Source organism: Pan paniscus, chromosome 1 (genome assembly GCF_029289425.2).
Source record: "Pan paniscus chromosome 1, NHGRI_mPanPan1-v2.0_pri, whole genome shotgun sequence".
NCBI classification, from domain to species: Eukaryota; Metazoa; Chordata; class Mammalia; order Primates; family Hominidae; genus Pan; species Pan paniscus.
Genome location: NC_073249.2, coordinates 69,334,390 through 69,351,913, shown reverse-complemented (window position 1 = coordinate 69,351,913; position 17,524 = coordinate 69,334,390). Strand labels below are relative to the sequence as shown.

The window sequence follows — 17,524 nt, the reverse complement described above, 5'->3', positions numbered from 1 at the left end:
TGACTTTAAGCTGAAACCAATGCTCATTTACCATTCTGAAAATCCTAGGGCCCTTAAAAATTATGCTTAATCTATTCTGCCTGTGCTTTTGAAATGGGAAAACAAAGCCTAAGATGACAGTATATCTGTTTACTTTACAAAATGGTTTACTGAATATTTTAAGCCTACTGTTGATACCCACTGCTCAGGAAAAAAAAAGATTCCTTTCAAAATATTACTGCTCATTGACAATGTGCTTGGTCATCCAAGAGTGCTCATGGAAACGTATAAGGAAATTAATGTTGTTTTCTTGTTTGCTAACCCAACATTCATTTTGCAGTCCAAGGATCAAGGAATAATTTTGACTTCCAACTTTTATTATTAAAGAAATACATTCTATAAGGCTATAGCTGCCATAGACAATAATTGCTCTGATAGATCTGGGCAAACTGAAAACCTTCTGGAAAGGATTCACCATTCCAGATGCCATTAAGAACATGTGTGATGGGAGGAGGTCAAAATATAAACATTAACAGGAGTCTGGAAGAAGTTGATTCCAACCTTCATGGATGACACAGATAAGGATTCAAGACTTCAGTGGAAAAGTTACTTGCGGATGTAACTGCAAGAGAACTAAAATTAGAAGTGGAACCTGAAGATGTGATGGAATTGCTACAATTTCATGATAAAACTTGAACAGATGAGGAGTTGCTTCTTATGGATAAGCAAAGAAAGTGGTTTCTTAACACAGAATCTACTCCGGCGAAGATGTTGTGAACATTGCTGAAATAACAACAAAAATTTTAAAATACAACATAAACTCAGTTGATAAAGCAGTGGCAGGGTTTGAAAGGATTGACTACAATTTTGAAAGAAGTTCCACTGTGGGTAAAATGCTATCAAACAGCATTGCATGTACAGAGTAATCTTTTACGAAGGAAGACTCAATCAATGTAGCTATCTTCACTGTTGACTTAAGACATTGCCACAGCCACCCCAACCTTCAGTGACTACCACTGTGATCGGTCAGCAGCCATCAACACTGAGGCAAGACCTTTTACCGCAAGAAGAGTACGACTTGCTGAAGCCAAGTCTGATGACTGTCAGAATTTTTTAGTAATAAAGTATTTTAAATTAAGGTATGTACTTTGTTAAAGATATAATGCTACTCTACACTTAATAGACTACAGTACAGTGTAAACACAACTTTTTTGTTTGTTTTTTGAGATGGAGTCTCGCTCTGTTGCCCAGGCTGGAGTGCCATGGCACGATCTAGGCTCACTGCAACCTCTGCCTCCCAGGTTCAAGCGTTTCTCCTACTGCAGCCTCCCCCGAGCAGCTGGGATTACAGGCACCCACCACCACGCCTGGCTAATTTTTTTTGTATTTTTAGTAGAGATGGGATCTCACTATGTTGGCCAGGCTGGTCTCAAGCTCCTGGCCTCGTGATCCGCCCGCCTCGGCCTCCCAAAGTGCTGGGATTACAGGCGTGAGCCACCGCGTCTGGCCAGTAAACACAACTTTTATATGTACTGGGAAACCAAAAATTTCATGTGACTCGCTTTATTGCGATAGTCACTTTATTGCAGTGGTCTGGAACTGAATCCGCAATATTTCAGAGGTATGCCTGTATTTTGATTCTGAAAGGCAAAAAAAAAAAAAAAAAAAAAAAAACCCAAAAAACAAAAAACCACAAACCTAATTAGAATCAGAAGACCTGGTATTATTTTGTTTCACTACTTAGTGAAAAACACATAGTATTACTAGTTCCTTTGTGCAGTATCATAGTCTTACATTTTCAATTCCAGACACCATTGACAATATTATCACAGGAAAGATGTTGCCTAAAGGTGAGATAATATTAAGGGCTAACCTTTTGTATAGGGAGCTCTGAATTACATATAAGTTGATTATTATCTATTCTACAGATTATCTATGATCATTTAATGCTTTCTTCCCAACAATTACTACCTTTGACCATTTCAGTAATCTTTCACAGCATCACCAAAGAATGAGAAAATGATTAGAAGTGAGTTAGCAAATTTTGCTCTTTTAACAACTATAATTCAGGGTCAGTTAAAACTCAGTATGTGAACGGTATTATTCACAACACAAATAAATTAAGAAGTAATACACAAGGCACAGTGGCTCATGCCTATAATCCCAAAACTTTGGGAAGCTGAGGGAGGAGGATCATTTGAGGCCAGGAGGACAAGACCAACCCGGGCGACATAGCAAGACCCCATCTCCCCAAAAAATAAAAAAAATTAGCTAGGAGTGACAGCACATGCCTGTAGTCCTGGCTACTTGGGAGGCTGAGGCAAGAGGACTGCGTAAGCCCATGGGTTTGAGGATGCAGTGAGCTATGAGCGCACACATGCACTCCAGCCTGGGCAACAGAGTGAGACCCTGTCTCTCCCTCCAAAAAAAGGAGTAATATATTTTATAAAATAATTTACTATAGGATTCCTTTAATTAGTAGGCCAGCATTTAAATTATTGATTTACCAAAATTCTGACAGTTTTCTAAAGATGTATTTATTGAGCAAAGAACAATATACCTAGCTGTTCAAGGTATAATAACGGAAGACACGAAAGCTATGTATAAATGAGATTTTGCTATTACCTGTAGATTTCACTTATTATGCGAATAATCTCTCCCTTTAGCATAAACATATGGAAGCTATCAGACTCCTACAAATTTCAGGTAGTAACTTCTAAAACACAGATAAAAATATGTTGGACATAATCACAGAACGTATCTTAACTAGGTAACACCATCTCATTTAGATATTCTGATATACTCTTAACCATACTGTACTTTGAGTTGTAGTTCATTGGCCTACCATTTAGGAAAAGGCATTGGGGCAGAACAACCATGCATAGGAAAATAATTAACAGGGCATGTTTTTCATACCTCTTCATCTTTCACATTCACATCCACATTTTTCGATTTGATGGCTTTGGTTATATGGTCAATGTTATTTTCCCTGCAGTAATCAAATATATTTTTGTCTTCTTCCCTAGAATAAAAAAAAGAAAGGTCTTTTTTTACTGGGTAATACATAAAAGTTACATATTTTCAACACAATCTGTTTGCTGCTGACATAGATGTTAATGGACTCTGCTTACAAAAAAATTTTACATGAACAGTAACAGTTTTTCAGTAGCTGTAATATATCCAACTCCTGAAAAGACTAAAGTTCTTAGTTTCCTACTTGCCTTACAGGATAAGAGAATAAAGTGTTACTCAAGTTTTAAAAATATATATGAAAGTGATTTTCTTAAAGCAAAGAAAATCAATTAGACAAAAAGAGGGGGGCATTAAAAAATTCAAAAATCCTTTATAAGATAGTAGAATCAAAGACTAGAAAGAAAAGCTGGGAAGCATACTACATACCCAGCACTCTTCTAAGTATATTGCATGTGCTAATTCACTTAATCTTTCATGCAACTTCACTTTACAAATGAAAAAACAGGCAAAAAGGAGACGTTAAATGACCTGCCAAATGGTACTACATTTATCAAAGGTGGAATAAGAGCTAGAACTCACTTAGACCAACTGATTTTGTATACAGTACATTTTTCTATTATATTATGCTGCCTTTTGACTAATCAGCTGCAGTCTATTCCAAAATCTGAAGCAGAAGTTCTTAACATGACATCTATGAGCTCTCTAAATAATGTACAGAATTATCTTTATAATGCATGTGCATTTTTCTGGATGTTGTATGTATAGGGGGAAGAATTGTTTCAATTGGATTCTCAAAAGAATCAGTGACTCCCATAACGATCAGTAATTTAGAATATCAACAATCAAACTGCCCCATATGTGGACTGAATTTTATGAACAAGTATAAAGGAATGCATTTTGCATTCCAAAAATCAAACTAATGTGTTTCATAACCTGCAATGCCAGAGCATCCATTCATCACAAAGCAAAACACCCGGTCATAGGAGTTCTTCTATCCTAAAAGCCAATCTAAACATCTTGTGTCATACAGAAAGTTATTTCCAGTCATAGCTAATTTTCTTAAAAGACACTACTTTAGCATCAGCCATCTAAGGGTTCTTTAAGCCGCTTAAGTATTTTATTGAGCACCTACTACATGTAAGGTACTGGACAAGAATTTGTTGATAACAGATAAAAGGCTAAGCAAGAAAGTTTGCCTTTAAGACCCAAACAGTATAGTTGGGATGACAAAAATCTACACAGGATTAACATAAGGTAAAAGTTGGATCCTTTAAAAGGACTATAACAGAACAGAGGAGAAACAACTTGCTTCAAAGCTAGAGAAAATGAAGTAGGTTTTAAGTAAGAAATCATGTTTAATAGGACTATATGGTCACTTGAAGAGGCCCTGTTAAACAGAAGAGAAAATGCTTTTTTGATCACTTATTCTGTAAAGAAAATAAGAAGTGAGGTCAAACCCCAGAAAAGAGAATTCTGATTTTAAAAAGTAGAGCTGCAAATAATACCACTTTAGCCATATTTAACCACCATTAAAAACACCATGTTTCAGGAGGCTGAGGCATCAGAATGGCGTGAACCCGGGAGGCAGAGCTTGCAGTGAGCCGAGATCGCGCCACTGCACTCCAGCCTGGGCAACAGAGCGAGACTCCATCTCAAAAAAATAAACAAAAACAAAAACAAAAAACAAACAGACAAAAAAAAAAAACAAAAACAAACATCAGGTCTGCATTTTGGGAGGCCAAGGCGGGTGGATCACAAGGTCAGGAGTTCAAAACTAGCCTGACCAACATGGTGAAACCTCGTTTCTACTAAAAATACACAAATTAGCCAGGCGTGGTGACACGTGCCTGTAATCCTAGCTACTCAGGAGGCTGAGGCAGGAGAATCACTTGAACCCAGGAGGCAGAGGTTGCAGTGAGCCGAGATCATACCACAGCACTCCAGCCTGGGTGACAGAGCAAGACTCCGTCTCAAACAAACAAACAAACACACGCAAAAAAAACACCATGTCTATGAAAGAATACCTTCAGAATTCCAACTTAAGGATAATAGGGACCTACTTCCTTCCAATCCAGTAACAGAAAACCCACTAATTCAAGAGGCACCAACTTCAACTGTTACAGAAAGAACTGTGTCTTTTAAAGTCATAGCAATACTACAGTGCTACTCGCCAATTGTTTCTGAATTGGAAAATAATGGGAAGTTGGTGGTAGGGCACAGAAAGGAAAGCAGAAGGATCCTTGGCATGTGGGTTACGCATACCCAGTAATATGTAAGGGTTATTCACAGATGAGAGGACCTTTGGAGTGGCCCCTCTTCCTGAGTCCAACTTCCAAATGTGCATGTATACCTATGTTGTAAGCGGTAAAAAAGTAAACACAGTACAAACACATATAAATTTCTATTTTGTTTAATGTATCTTAAATATGTTTCTTAGACACATCAAATATATCAACTAGTTTTTTTTGCTATGTGAATTTTTTGGAGGGCAGGTAGCATTTGTTTAAGTATTTGTTTATCATATATAGTTTATCATCACCAAATATGCTAGGCACAGAGATATTAACAAAATACTTCAGGATAGTATACACATATAAATTAAATACCAAAAAGAGAAGTTCAATAAATTCGCCAAAAATGTGCTACAAGGCTGAATGACGAATATAAAAAAATTAAGTGACACTCTTGGGCTTACTTGTTAAATACAGCTATCCAATCCCACACCAAATTTTGAGTATCTTACCTTCTACAACCAAGCTGTTTTTATACAATGTCACCATCTAGTGGCCTAAATGAAGAAACATCTACAGCAATATCATTCCATATTTCCTTTCTTGCCCCCTAACAAAATTATGTACAATGTATAAATCAAACTTTCTCCCTCTACTGTTTTCTAAGAGCTCAATACAGCCTTCCATAGTCAATCTTGCCCACTATATCCATGCTTATTTGAAATAAAATAACATGCAAATGAATCCAACCATTATGAAACACAGTAGAGCCTTTAATAAATAAATGTGTCTCTCCATATCTTTATTTTCCTTTCTTGATTTTTTACTCTGGTATCTTGTTCCCTCTCTTTGTGAATCTCAAAATTATCATATTCATTATCTATAGATGACTGTGAGTTATGTTTATGATGCTACCCTAAAGGATGTCCCATGTTATCTCTAGCACAAAACAGAAAGTCTCTTCTTCAGGTTACTACAACTTTTTTCTGAAATTGACAGCAAATACATTTATATTCCTGAAGGAATAATCACTGGTTTTGACATTCTTTTGAAATATAAGAGCACACTCTATGGGAAAGAGGGATAGTGTTTAAGTACGGCCTTTTCACCCAATCACAAGAAGATCCTTGCCCATTCCTAAATATGTTATCTGTACCATTTTCTACTCAGATGGCATTTTCTTATCAAAAGAATATTTCAAATAGGTCTCATGGCAAGACATATAAAGTCCATTTAACTACAAAAATTATGGAAGGAACTAGCTTGGAAATCTATTTAATAGGCACGTTCAACAAATATTCAATTCAATTCATATATTTACTAAGCAACTGGAAATCAGATATAAAACACAGTATTCTAGTAAATAGACAATGAATAAGTATTTATTGCATGAATGAAAATCCAAAGAAAGTAAGCCAATATCTACAAAGATAAAAACAAATGCCATAATTCCTCAAACTAAGGAATGTGTATTTGTGGGCTCTAGGGTACATAAACTCCTTTAAAGAGATATGCAGGTATAGATCATTTTAAGTGACTCAATTTCCAGCTCTTCAACTTCTAGATAAATGTATTCTTTACTAAACTGATCTACCTGAAAGGGTTCCTGTGGCAAATATTTCATTACCATTCTCCTTTTCCACATTCCCTCTGCTCAAACACTCTTCTCCTAGTTTGTAAAGGAGAGGCATTACACCTCTCTCCTTACTATAGTTAGTATACTTCAGGAAGTATAACCAAAAGACGGAGGCAAAAAAGCATTCTGAGTGATTTCTCTGGAGAAAGACAGTTCGTTCATGAGGTCTCATTAGGACCATGGCTAAGGCAATCCTCAAAATGATACACTTTCCCTGGCTCTATTTTTATGTTCACAAATAATCATTTAACTATTCATCTGTTTTTCTGGACTCCTCAATTCTCAGAAAGGAGGGACCCAGCACTTCAATCACTACAAAGACATAGTCCCTTTGGTAAGCAAACAAGCATTTTAGTTTACACCTCAGTTTTGGGCCAATTTTATTATTCCTACTCTGTTTCTAAGGGTCTGCTTGATCTATGGATCTTTTTTCTACATCTTTGAGGTTGAAGAATGGACTCTGATCAATGGTAATTCACCAAAAATGCCACTCTGTGAAGTTCCTTTGGAGGTAGTCTTTCTAGGATAAAAGCTGGCACTGCACACTATCTTCCAAAATTCAGTCATACTGCTAGTGAATATTACTTCTTTGTAGAAATTTAAGTTCCTGATTTACTTGTTGGATGTATGGCCAGAAGTTGTTGATCTCAAAGGCAAAGAAATGTATTCTGTTCAAATATAATGTTAGAAAATAATGCTGTCATCTCACTGATTTCAACTGTTTTTCAACATTCTGTATATGCCAAATATAAAACTCGAAGTCTAATGTTGATTCTTTTTAATATAATCTTTCACATATCTAATCTTAATTTTATAAATAATACAATTTTTATATAATCTTTATCTGATGAAACCATCAATATTTTATAAGTTGAGATTAAAAAGTATGTTTTAATTTATAAATATAAAACAATCATACAGGCATATATTAATTTTACTTACAGATGTTTTTCTCCCTGAAAAAAAGAATCTATTCTTACTCAAAGGTGTTTAGTGAAGCTCGTTTAAGACTTATATGGGGTAGTGTGTGGTGGCTCACACCTATAATCCCAGCACTTCGGGAGGTCAAGGAGGGAGGATTACTTGAGCCCAGGAGTTTGAGACCAGCCTGGGCAACACAGCAAGACCCTACCTCTACAAAAAAAATTTCAAATTAGCTGGGTGTGGTGGTGCGTGCCTGTAGTCCTACCTATTTGGGAAGCTAAGGTGATAGGATCAATTAAGCACAGGAGTTTAAGGTTACGGTGAGCTATAATCACACCACTCCACTCCAGCCTAGGCAACAGAGAAAGATCCTGTCTCTCAAAAAAGAAAAAAAAAAAAGACTTATCTGGGAGAAGCAAAATAGGTAAAATCAAATCCTAAATCAAGGATTAAATAGTCATGGCTGCCATACTTAGCACACTGAAAACCCCCACTTCTAATTAATATCTAATTAAAATTACAGATGTTGATTTCACATTGTAGGATACTGTTTTTGACTCTCAATCTTACCAAAGACAACAAATGAGAATCTATACTATGATCCTCAGGTAAAATCTTGCAAATAGTACCTCCTTTCTGAAAAACCTTGGTTTAATCCCTGGAAGAGGCAAAACATTGCTTGGGCAGTAACCACATGTAAGAAGTCTAGCCTTCAAAACAAAGTACTTAATAAAGTGTTTTTTTGTGTGTTGTGCTGTTCTTAAAATCATTCTTGAGGCCGGGCACGGTGGCTCATGCCTGTAATCCCAGCACTTCGGGAGGCCGAGGCGGGCGGATCATGAGGTCAGGAGATCAAGACCATCCTCGCTAACACGGTGAAACCCCGTCTCTACTAAAAATACAAAAAATTAGCCAGGCATGGTGGTGGGCGCCTGTAGTCCCAGCTACTCGGGAGGCTGAGGCAGGAGAATGGCGTGAACCCAGGAGGCAGAGCTTGCAGTGAGCAGAGATCTCGCCACTGCACTCCAGCCTGGGTGACAGAGTGAGACTCTGTCTCAAAAAAAAAAAAAAAAATTGTTCTTGAAATCCTGGATGACAAATAGACATTTGGAAACTATTACCTTGTCATATCTCATTGATTCTAAATGCAAATTTTTTTCATGTTAACATCTCCTATGAATCTTATAATCTGCAGCATCTTACAATTAAATGATGGCATGTTTTTCTTATAATGGTATTTAAATAATGGTGTGCAGGAGTCAAGGAGGTAATAAGGTAGGTTCAAAATACACAGTACCCAATGGACTAGTGAATGACCAAAGGAATTCGTATAAGTTGACCCTTAAACAACATGGAGGGTGGGGGACACCAACCCCCTGCATAGTCAAAAATCTGCATGTAACTCGACTCCCCAAAAACTTAACTACTAGTAGGCTACTGTTGACCTGAAGCCTTATCGATAAACAGTTGATAAATTTTTATTTGTGTTATATAGTATATTCTTATAATAAAGTAAGCTAGAGAAAAGAAAATGTTACTAAGAAAATCATAAGGAAAATATACGTTCATTAAGTGGAAGTGGATCATCATAAAGGTCTTCACCCTGTTGTCTTCACAGGCTGAAGAGGGGCTGGTCTTGCTGTCTCAGCACTGGCAGAGGCAGAAGAGGTGGCAGGTGAGGCAGGCACACTCAGTGTAGCTTTGTGAAAATACACCATAATTTCTCCCTTTTTAGTTTGTTTCTCTAAAAGTTTTTATACAGTACCAATCCTTTCACCATTTGCTTAAGTTTGGGTGCCCATATCATAGAAGGGTCCATGTAGTAAAAGTCAAAAGCAGTCTTAAATAATCAGAACGCTTCTGCAAGACTGTCTAATGTCAATCTGTTTGGGGCATTATTTATTCTACATCTTGTTCCTCATCATATCTATCTGGTTTGGAGCAATCATTTCCATCAAGTCGTCTTCTGTTAATTCCTCTAGTGTGGTGTCTATTAGCTCTTTAATTTCTTCAAGATCTATATCTTAAAACCAACTCTCTGCCCTGCCCTGCCACACATTTTTGCCATACTCACAATCTTTCATGATTTCCTTGATTGGCTCTGTCGTAAATCCTGTGAAGTCACATATAACATGTAGACAGTTTTCTCCAGCAGAAATTTATTGCTTCAGGCATGACGGTTTTCACCGCCGTTTCTATAATGACAGCATCTCCAATGGATCCTTCCCGACCTTCATGATGTTCTATCAGGGTTCTCTTTCGTGGTGTTGACAATCCTTTCCATAGAGTACCATGTGTAATGAGGCTTAAAGGTCCTTATAACCCCCTGATCTAGAGGGTGAATTAGAGATGTTGTGTTTGGGAGCCAGTAGATTGCAGTAGATGCCTTCAGTGTTGAACTCATGAGTTTCTGAGTGGCTGGAGGACTGTCCAATATTGAAAGAACTTTAAAAGGCGGTCTCTTACTAGAAAGGTACCTCCTGACTTCAGGGAAAAAGAATCAATGGAACCAATCCAGAAAAAGGGTTCTCATTGTCCAGGGCTTCTTATTGTACAACCAAAAGACCAGAAGACGGTGTTTACCCTTTCCCTTCAAGGCACAGGGGTTAGCAGTTTTATAGGTAAGTATAGTGTTGATCATAAACCCGCCTGAATTTGCAGAAAACAGAGGTAGCCTATCCCTTCCTGCCTTAAATCCTGGTGCTTGCTTCTCTCCCTTACTAATAAATGTCCTTTGTGGCATTTTTTCCTCCCCCAGAATATGGCATTTCTGTCTACATTAAACATCTGTTCATGCAAATAGATATCCTTTCTCCTCAATGATTTTTTTTTCAAGTTCGGGGTACATGTACAGGATGTGCAGGTTTGCTACATATGTAAATAGGTGCCATGGTGGTTTGCTGCACAGACTGTCTCATCACCTAGGTATTAAGCCCAGCATCCATTAGCTAGCTGTTCCACCTGATGCTCTCCCTCCCCCTACTCCCCAAGGAGCCTAGTGTGTGTTGTTTCCCTCCATGTGTCCATGTGTTCTCATCATTCAGCTCCCACTTACAAGTGAGAACATGTGGTGTTTGGTTTTCTCTTCCTGTGTTAGTTTACTAAGGATAATGGCTTCCAACTCCATCCATGTCCCTGCAAAGGACATGATCTTGTTCCTTTTTATGGCTGCATAGTATTCTACATTTTCTTTATCCAGTCTATCATTGATGGGTGTTTAGGTTGATCTCATGTCTTTGCTACTGTGAATAGTGCTGTGATGAACATATGCATGCACGTAACTTTATAACAGAATGATTTACATTCCTTTGGGTATATACCCAGTAAAGGGATTGCTGAGTCAAATGTTATTTCTGCCTCTAGGTCTTGGAGGAATTGTCACACTGTCTTCCACAATGGTTGAACCAATTTGCACTCCCACCAACAATGTATATAAAGTGTTCCTTTTTCTCCACAATCTCACCAGAATCTGTTGTTTTTTGACTTTTTAATAATAGCCATTCTGACTGTTACTAAAAGAGAGGCATGAGAAGGCATCTCATTATGGTTTTGATTTGCATTTCTCCAACGATCAGTGATGTTGAGCTTTTTTTCATATGTTTGTTGGCTGCATGTACATCTTCTTTTGAAAAGTGTCTGTTCATGTCTTTTGCCCACTTTCTAATTTTTTTTTTCTTGTAAATTTGCTTATTTGTTGCCTCTTGGTGAGAAGAAGCTGTTTCTCCTATTATCTTGACCTTTCTAAAGTCAAACCTCTTTCTAAACTTATCAAATCATCCTTTGCTGGCATTACATTTTCCAGGTATAGATCCTTCACCTTCCTTTTGCTTTGTCACAGAATGACTTTTTTCTCAAATCATAGTAGAGTCTCTAAGTATGCCTTTCCTATAGCAATACTACACCTACATAAAAGCTGAACTTACAATATGAGATCAAAAGATATTGCACAAAATGTGCAAGGTTCTTGTACTTGCCAGTGTAGCTGCGGTGATGGTTCATGAATTCCCTTTTCTTTTTTCTTTTTTTTTTGAGATGGAATCTCGCTCTTTCACCCAGGCTGCAGTGCAGTGGCATGATTTCGGCTCACTGCAACCTCCACCTCCCGGGTTCAAGCAATTCTCCTGCCTCTGCCTTCTGAGCAGCTAGGATTACAAGCGCACACCACTCACGGCTAATTTTTGTATTTTTTGCAGAGATGGGGTTTCACCATGTTGGCCACGCTGGTCTCGAACTCCTGACCTCAGGTGATCCACCCATCCTGGCCTTCGAAGGTGCTCCCAAGGCCACCCTGTGAGCCACCACACCTGGCCCATCCCTTTTCTTTTTTACAGAAGTCCTTAATGCTGAATTAATTTACCCTGAAATGGCAGACAACCACAGCTGCAGACCTCAATCTACAATACGTATTAAGCAATTCAACTTTTTCTTATAATGTCATGACTTTTCTCTGCTTTTTGGGAGTACTTCCAGCATCACTAGTGGTACTTCATATGGGTCTCATGGTGTTATTCAAGGTTTAGAGTATAGTGCTACATACAATGATAAAATACTCAAAAACCACAAGAGATCACTGTTTACTGTTATACGCAGTTTACTGGAGGGACAAACTGCTCACTTGGAGATGATTAGCGTCTTGGCATTTTAAGTGGATACTAGCAACACTTGAGCTCACCACACTAGCCATAGTAGCTACGAAATTACTGCAGTAGTATAGTATGTACTACAGTTAATTTCATGCAGTTATGATTTAATACTGCATCTTTGCTTTTTTTTTTACATTTTTCTGGATTGAGAATGGCACCAGATATGGTCTGCTAGTGTTTATGTGCCTACATTGTGATGAACTTTTTATAACAGATTTGTGTATATTTTATGGTAGTAAATGAAAAAATGGACTAGTATCTACATATATTTTATGCATTCATGCCATATCTTTTTCTTAATTTTTTGGATATTTTAGGCTACATAGTTCATCTGCAAGTGTTTTCAAATTGTTGCAAATTTCCAAAAAAGTTTCCAATATATTTACTGAAAAACATCAACGTATAAGTGGACCTATGCAGTCACAACCTGTGTTTTTTGAGCAGAAATTATATTTTGAATCACAATTCCTGCACTCACAGTGGCATATCTGCAACTGATTTCAGACAGTTATAGAAACAAACCAGTTAGTTTTCCCCCTTCCTGTTATATGATAATGGCAACATCTTCTTCTACTACATAACTATTTTCAGACTGAATTATATTAATATATGCAAGGTACTTAGTTCTAGGTCTAGAAAATTCTTAAAGCCTTCAAACTGAAACTTCCATTTGTTATACTATTTACGTTGATAAGGGTCCCTTCAAATAAAACTACATATATTTTTATGTATTTTTCTCACAATCTTTCAATAAAGTATTGACAAAGAAAAAAATCAATGACCCAGATATTTCTTACAGATAATTAGTTATACTGGAGAAGTTACATAACCATAACTTATAAAGACACCATTTACTAAAAATGTATTTTCACCCCTTAAAAGCTGCTTAACCTTAAACAAACTTGACTGAAAATTTCTGATACTTTAAATGCCAATAACATAAAATGTAGTTAAGTTCTAATAAATCTCTGGAAAATCAGTTGCCGTATCAGAAAAAGCACAGATCCGCTTTCCTAAAAGTCTCTACAGAGCTGAGTTACATTCTCAACCATTAAGGTAAGTCTAAAATCAGTAAGATAATCGATCCAAAGGAAATATCATCATCAGTACACTGATAAATGAAAGACCAAAGTCTCCAATTTTACCAGTAAAGTACATTTTTTTAAAACATTAAATGCAAAAGAAATTTTATTTTAAAAATTTTAACTGAAGATACTCACCATATTAAATAGTAACAACTATCAGACTCAATTTCATTAACTAGAGATTATGATTCCTCAAACATTTCCAGGGCCAGCATAACACAGTAATTAACAGCAGAGTTACTAACTATGTGACCCTGGACAAGTAAGCTAACTTCTCTGAATTTCAGTTTCCTTATCTGTAAAAAAAGAATATTAATAGTATCTATATTTAATAGGGTCACCCTAAAGATTAAGAGAAGTAATACATATAGTATGGTTACTATACTAGCATATAATAAATGGTCAATAAATGTTAACTGTCATTATTATTATCTTAAGAATTCAGCATATGTTGTAAGCTGGAGGTCATTCCTCGTACCCTATGTAAGTGTCAATTAATCTAATAAATATTAATTAGAACTTCAAGGAAAAAAATAAGCCAATGTCGTTGGAACAGAGTGAAAAAGGGGGTGAGCGGAAAACTGGCATTAGATGAGATGGTAAGGGGTCCTGTTCATATTATTTGTAATGCATATTCTGCTTCTCATTACTGTAATGGATACAGTATACCCACAACCTCTATATATCTTTATATATGCACACATACATACACACACCAAATTTTGTAAACAAGCATTTCATAGGTACCACATACAGATAAGGATATGGGAAGAAGAGAAAGAAAAATTAGATGGGGTAGACAGGAAAGAGAGAACAAAACTGGAAAAAGGAAGAGGAGAAGAAAAAAGAAGAAAACAGAGAGGAAGAAAAGGTGACGGTTTCAGTTGATGAATGACCCTTGGTTCAGAAAGGGCTAGATTTGTGTACATGCTTGGTTGGCATCATGACACTGAGCACACAGGAGGTAAATGAAGCACGCTAGAAAAGGGTGAATATGAGAGCCAGGAGACTCTTACAACAGTTACTGTTTATGTCAAGACCCACATGTCCCAGGGGACCCATTTTCACATAATCTATAATTATCTCTTCGCTTTAATCGCCTTGTCATTCCTGAGGTTCTCATGGGCACTGGAAGAGGAAAAGCTCATTAACTAAACCTTTTCTCCTCTCTCCAGCCACCCATGGCTTTTAATTGCTTGGTGTGTTATTATCTAGGAGTGCAACTGGAATCATTTTCATAAGAAAGGGAGGTAGAGAGGAGGAAGGGAGCCATGAGTCCCTGAGGTATGCACCAAAGACAAACCTTTGCTTTCTCAATTATTTATGCCAGCTGAGGTTTTACAGGCTGAATAAATCCATAACTCAAGTTCATTCTGAGCAGTCAGATTCTCCAGGGGAAGTTGCCCACTTGCCTATACACACTTGTGTAGTCCTCAAAGAATAACCAGAATTTAACAAGACATATGTCATCCAATTTATCACCTATCACCAAGGTGTTAACACAATGTTGATCATAGGCAACATGGTGAAATAGAGAAGTATTACACTACCACCAGCCAAACAGATGGAGGGAAGCTTTTTGGTGCTAAAGGCAGTGGTATCATTAGGATAGTGGTGTTCCAGAATGACGGCCTGTTAAATGCATAAAAATCCAAATATTCATTTTTTAAAACACAAATATGTAGAACACATACTCTTGAAGCTTAAGAATCTTTAAGTAGATTTGTTAAAAACAGGCTGCAATCTAACAATGTGAAGCTTTGAATAAATAAATAGAATTTTATAACATCTGATTTTAGAAGTAATTTACAATAAAACTATACATGTTACAGCTTTTTCTCCAATCATATCTCTTTCAGGAAAATTTTAGAGTATAATTTATGCATGACAGGCTTTTATGCTACTTCCAAGTTAGTTCATATTTCACCAAGAATACAAAATTAAAGCATAAAACAATCACTTTCATTCTAATTTTTTATACTTATATTCTTCCATTTATAATCAGGACTAGACAGCAGCCAATGAAAAGATATTTGGGAAATATTTTCAAAATCCATTATTGTTTAAAAATGGAAACTTTATAAGTCAATGATTAAAGCATCTCTTTGAAATTCTACAGGCTTTTGTGTCTGACCACAAGCAGCAACCTCTGGTATTTTCTGCCAAAACACTTCATTTGTCTCACAGAACAACTAATCAATTCCAGAGCCCATCAATCATTTCAGTTGTATACTAGGACTGGTCTTGCTTAGAGAAGGTCCAGATGGCTGTCTGTGTAAGCAGAATTAATAAAATTCTAATAGATTACATGACATCAAACTACAAAATATAACAGGGAGGACCAAATCTTATTGCAGGGTGGTGTGGGTACTGTTCAATCTTCATTTACTACATTTTTAATTCTTACCCTAATTTCTCAATTTATGTGCAAACTTCTAGATCAAACCTTTGAAGCATGCAAGTAACCAGAAGCAATTTCTTGTATATGTAGTGCAGAATCATCTTACTCTACAAACCCCTATGCTTATTAACCAGTACTTTTTCTGCCCATCTGCAGTATAAATGAAAAACACAGCTGATCGCAAAACCAGAGGTTACTCCCTGTTATAAGATTTGTTACTCTCGTTTCTATAGTTCTAAAAATATTGGCTCTCCCTTCCTTGTTTTCCATTTTCTTTTGCAAAAGCAAACAACTTGCATTTAATTATATAACCAGAATGCCATGTTATTGTAGCTCCTAACATCAGCTCCTGGCTCCTCTGTAGGGACTCCCTCTGCCGAATAACAATACTATTTATAAAAGCTAACAGTTACACAGTAACTTATTTTGCACCAGGTACTGTTCGAGGATGTCTATGTATTCACATAATCTGCTAAGTATCAAGTGAGACAAGTACTATAATTATCCCCATTTTACAGGTAAGTAACTTGCCCAAGATCACACAGCTAGTAAGTGGTGGAACTAGCATTTGAATGCCAGCGGTTTGGCTCCATAATTTTTTGTACTTAATTAGAATCCCCCTACACCCCCTCAATTATATTACAGAACAATTAACTTGCTTCAGAATGAGAAATTGATGTCAGAGCTCTGCAATATTAACACAGAGATCTGAACCTCTGACATTATATTGATACTTTCTATGACAGAGTAGAAAGCAGGAAGCAAGCTCAGAATTGGCCCCACTGGCCCTTGGCTCAAGAACATTTACCTTAAAACTAAAACAAACTCATAACTCATCATCTATTATACAACACACATTCGTCAGAAAAGCTGCCACAACAATGGAACCCAAACTTAACCAAATGGATTTATTAGATACTGATTTGCCTGATCTTTACAAATGTAAAAAAAAATCTGGAGTTATAAAGTATCAAAACAAACCTTCAAAATACATTATTTTATGTCCTTTTTTTAAAAAAACAACAGTTCCATAGAAAAGAATTTTTGCTTTCATCCAAGTCTACCATTTGATGCTTCTAAAACTCTAAAACCTACTGTCACTTTCGCCTCAGTTAAACATAATTCTGCCAAGAAACTGCAATTAATATCAATTAAAGCACAACTTTCTCTTAGAAAAATAAAACACCACATATATTTCACCAAAATACAAGCATAATTTGATTACATAACTTCAAGAAATAACCCATTTTCATTGTTGCAATTGCATTCTGATACGTAAGAAACCATAGGGACTACATCTGGCTCTTCACTGGAATAATCCAACATTTCAGTACATAAGAATTTTCATGCCAGGCACAGTGGCTCACGCCTGTAATCCCAGCACTTTGGGGAGGCCAAGGCGGGTGGATCACGAGGTCAAGAGATCGAGACCATCCTGGCTAACATGGTGAAACCCTGTCTCTACTAAAAATACAAAAATTAGTTGGGCATGGTGGTGCGCCTGTAGTTCTAGCTACTCAGGAGGCTGAGGCAGGGGAATCTCTTGAATCCAGGAGGCAGATGTTGCAGTGAGCCAAGTTCGTACCACTGCACTCCAGCTTGGTGACAGAGCAAGACTCTGTCTCAAAAAAAAAAAAAAAAAAAAAAAAAAA

At 36.8% G+C, this 17,524-nt stretch overlaps 1 protein-coding gene across 1 annotated transcript in view; it reads right to left on the bottom strand.

Annotated features, from left to right (window-relative positions):
* The window catches only part of ACBD6 (acyl-CoA binding domain containing 6), a 216,953-nt gene that overhangs the window by 121,823 nt on the left and 77,606 nt on the right, over positions 1–17,524 (bottom strand). The window contains exon 5 of the mRNA XM_003824722.5: positions 2,896–3,001. Coding sequence (XP_003824770.1) covers positions 2,896–3,001 — 106 coding nt within the window. The remainder of the gene's footprint in view (positions 1–2,895; positions 3,002–17,524) is intronic.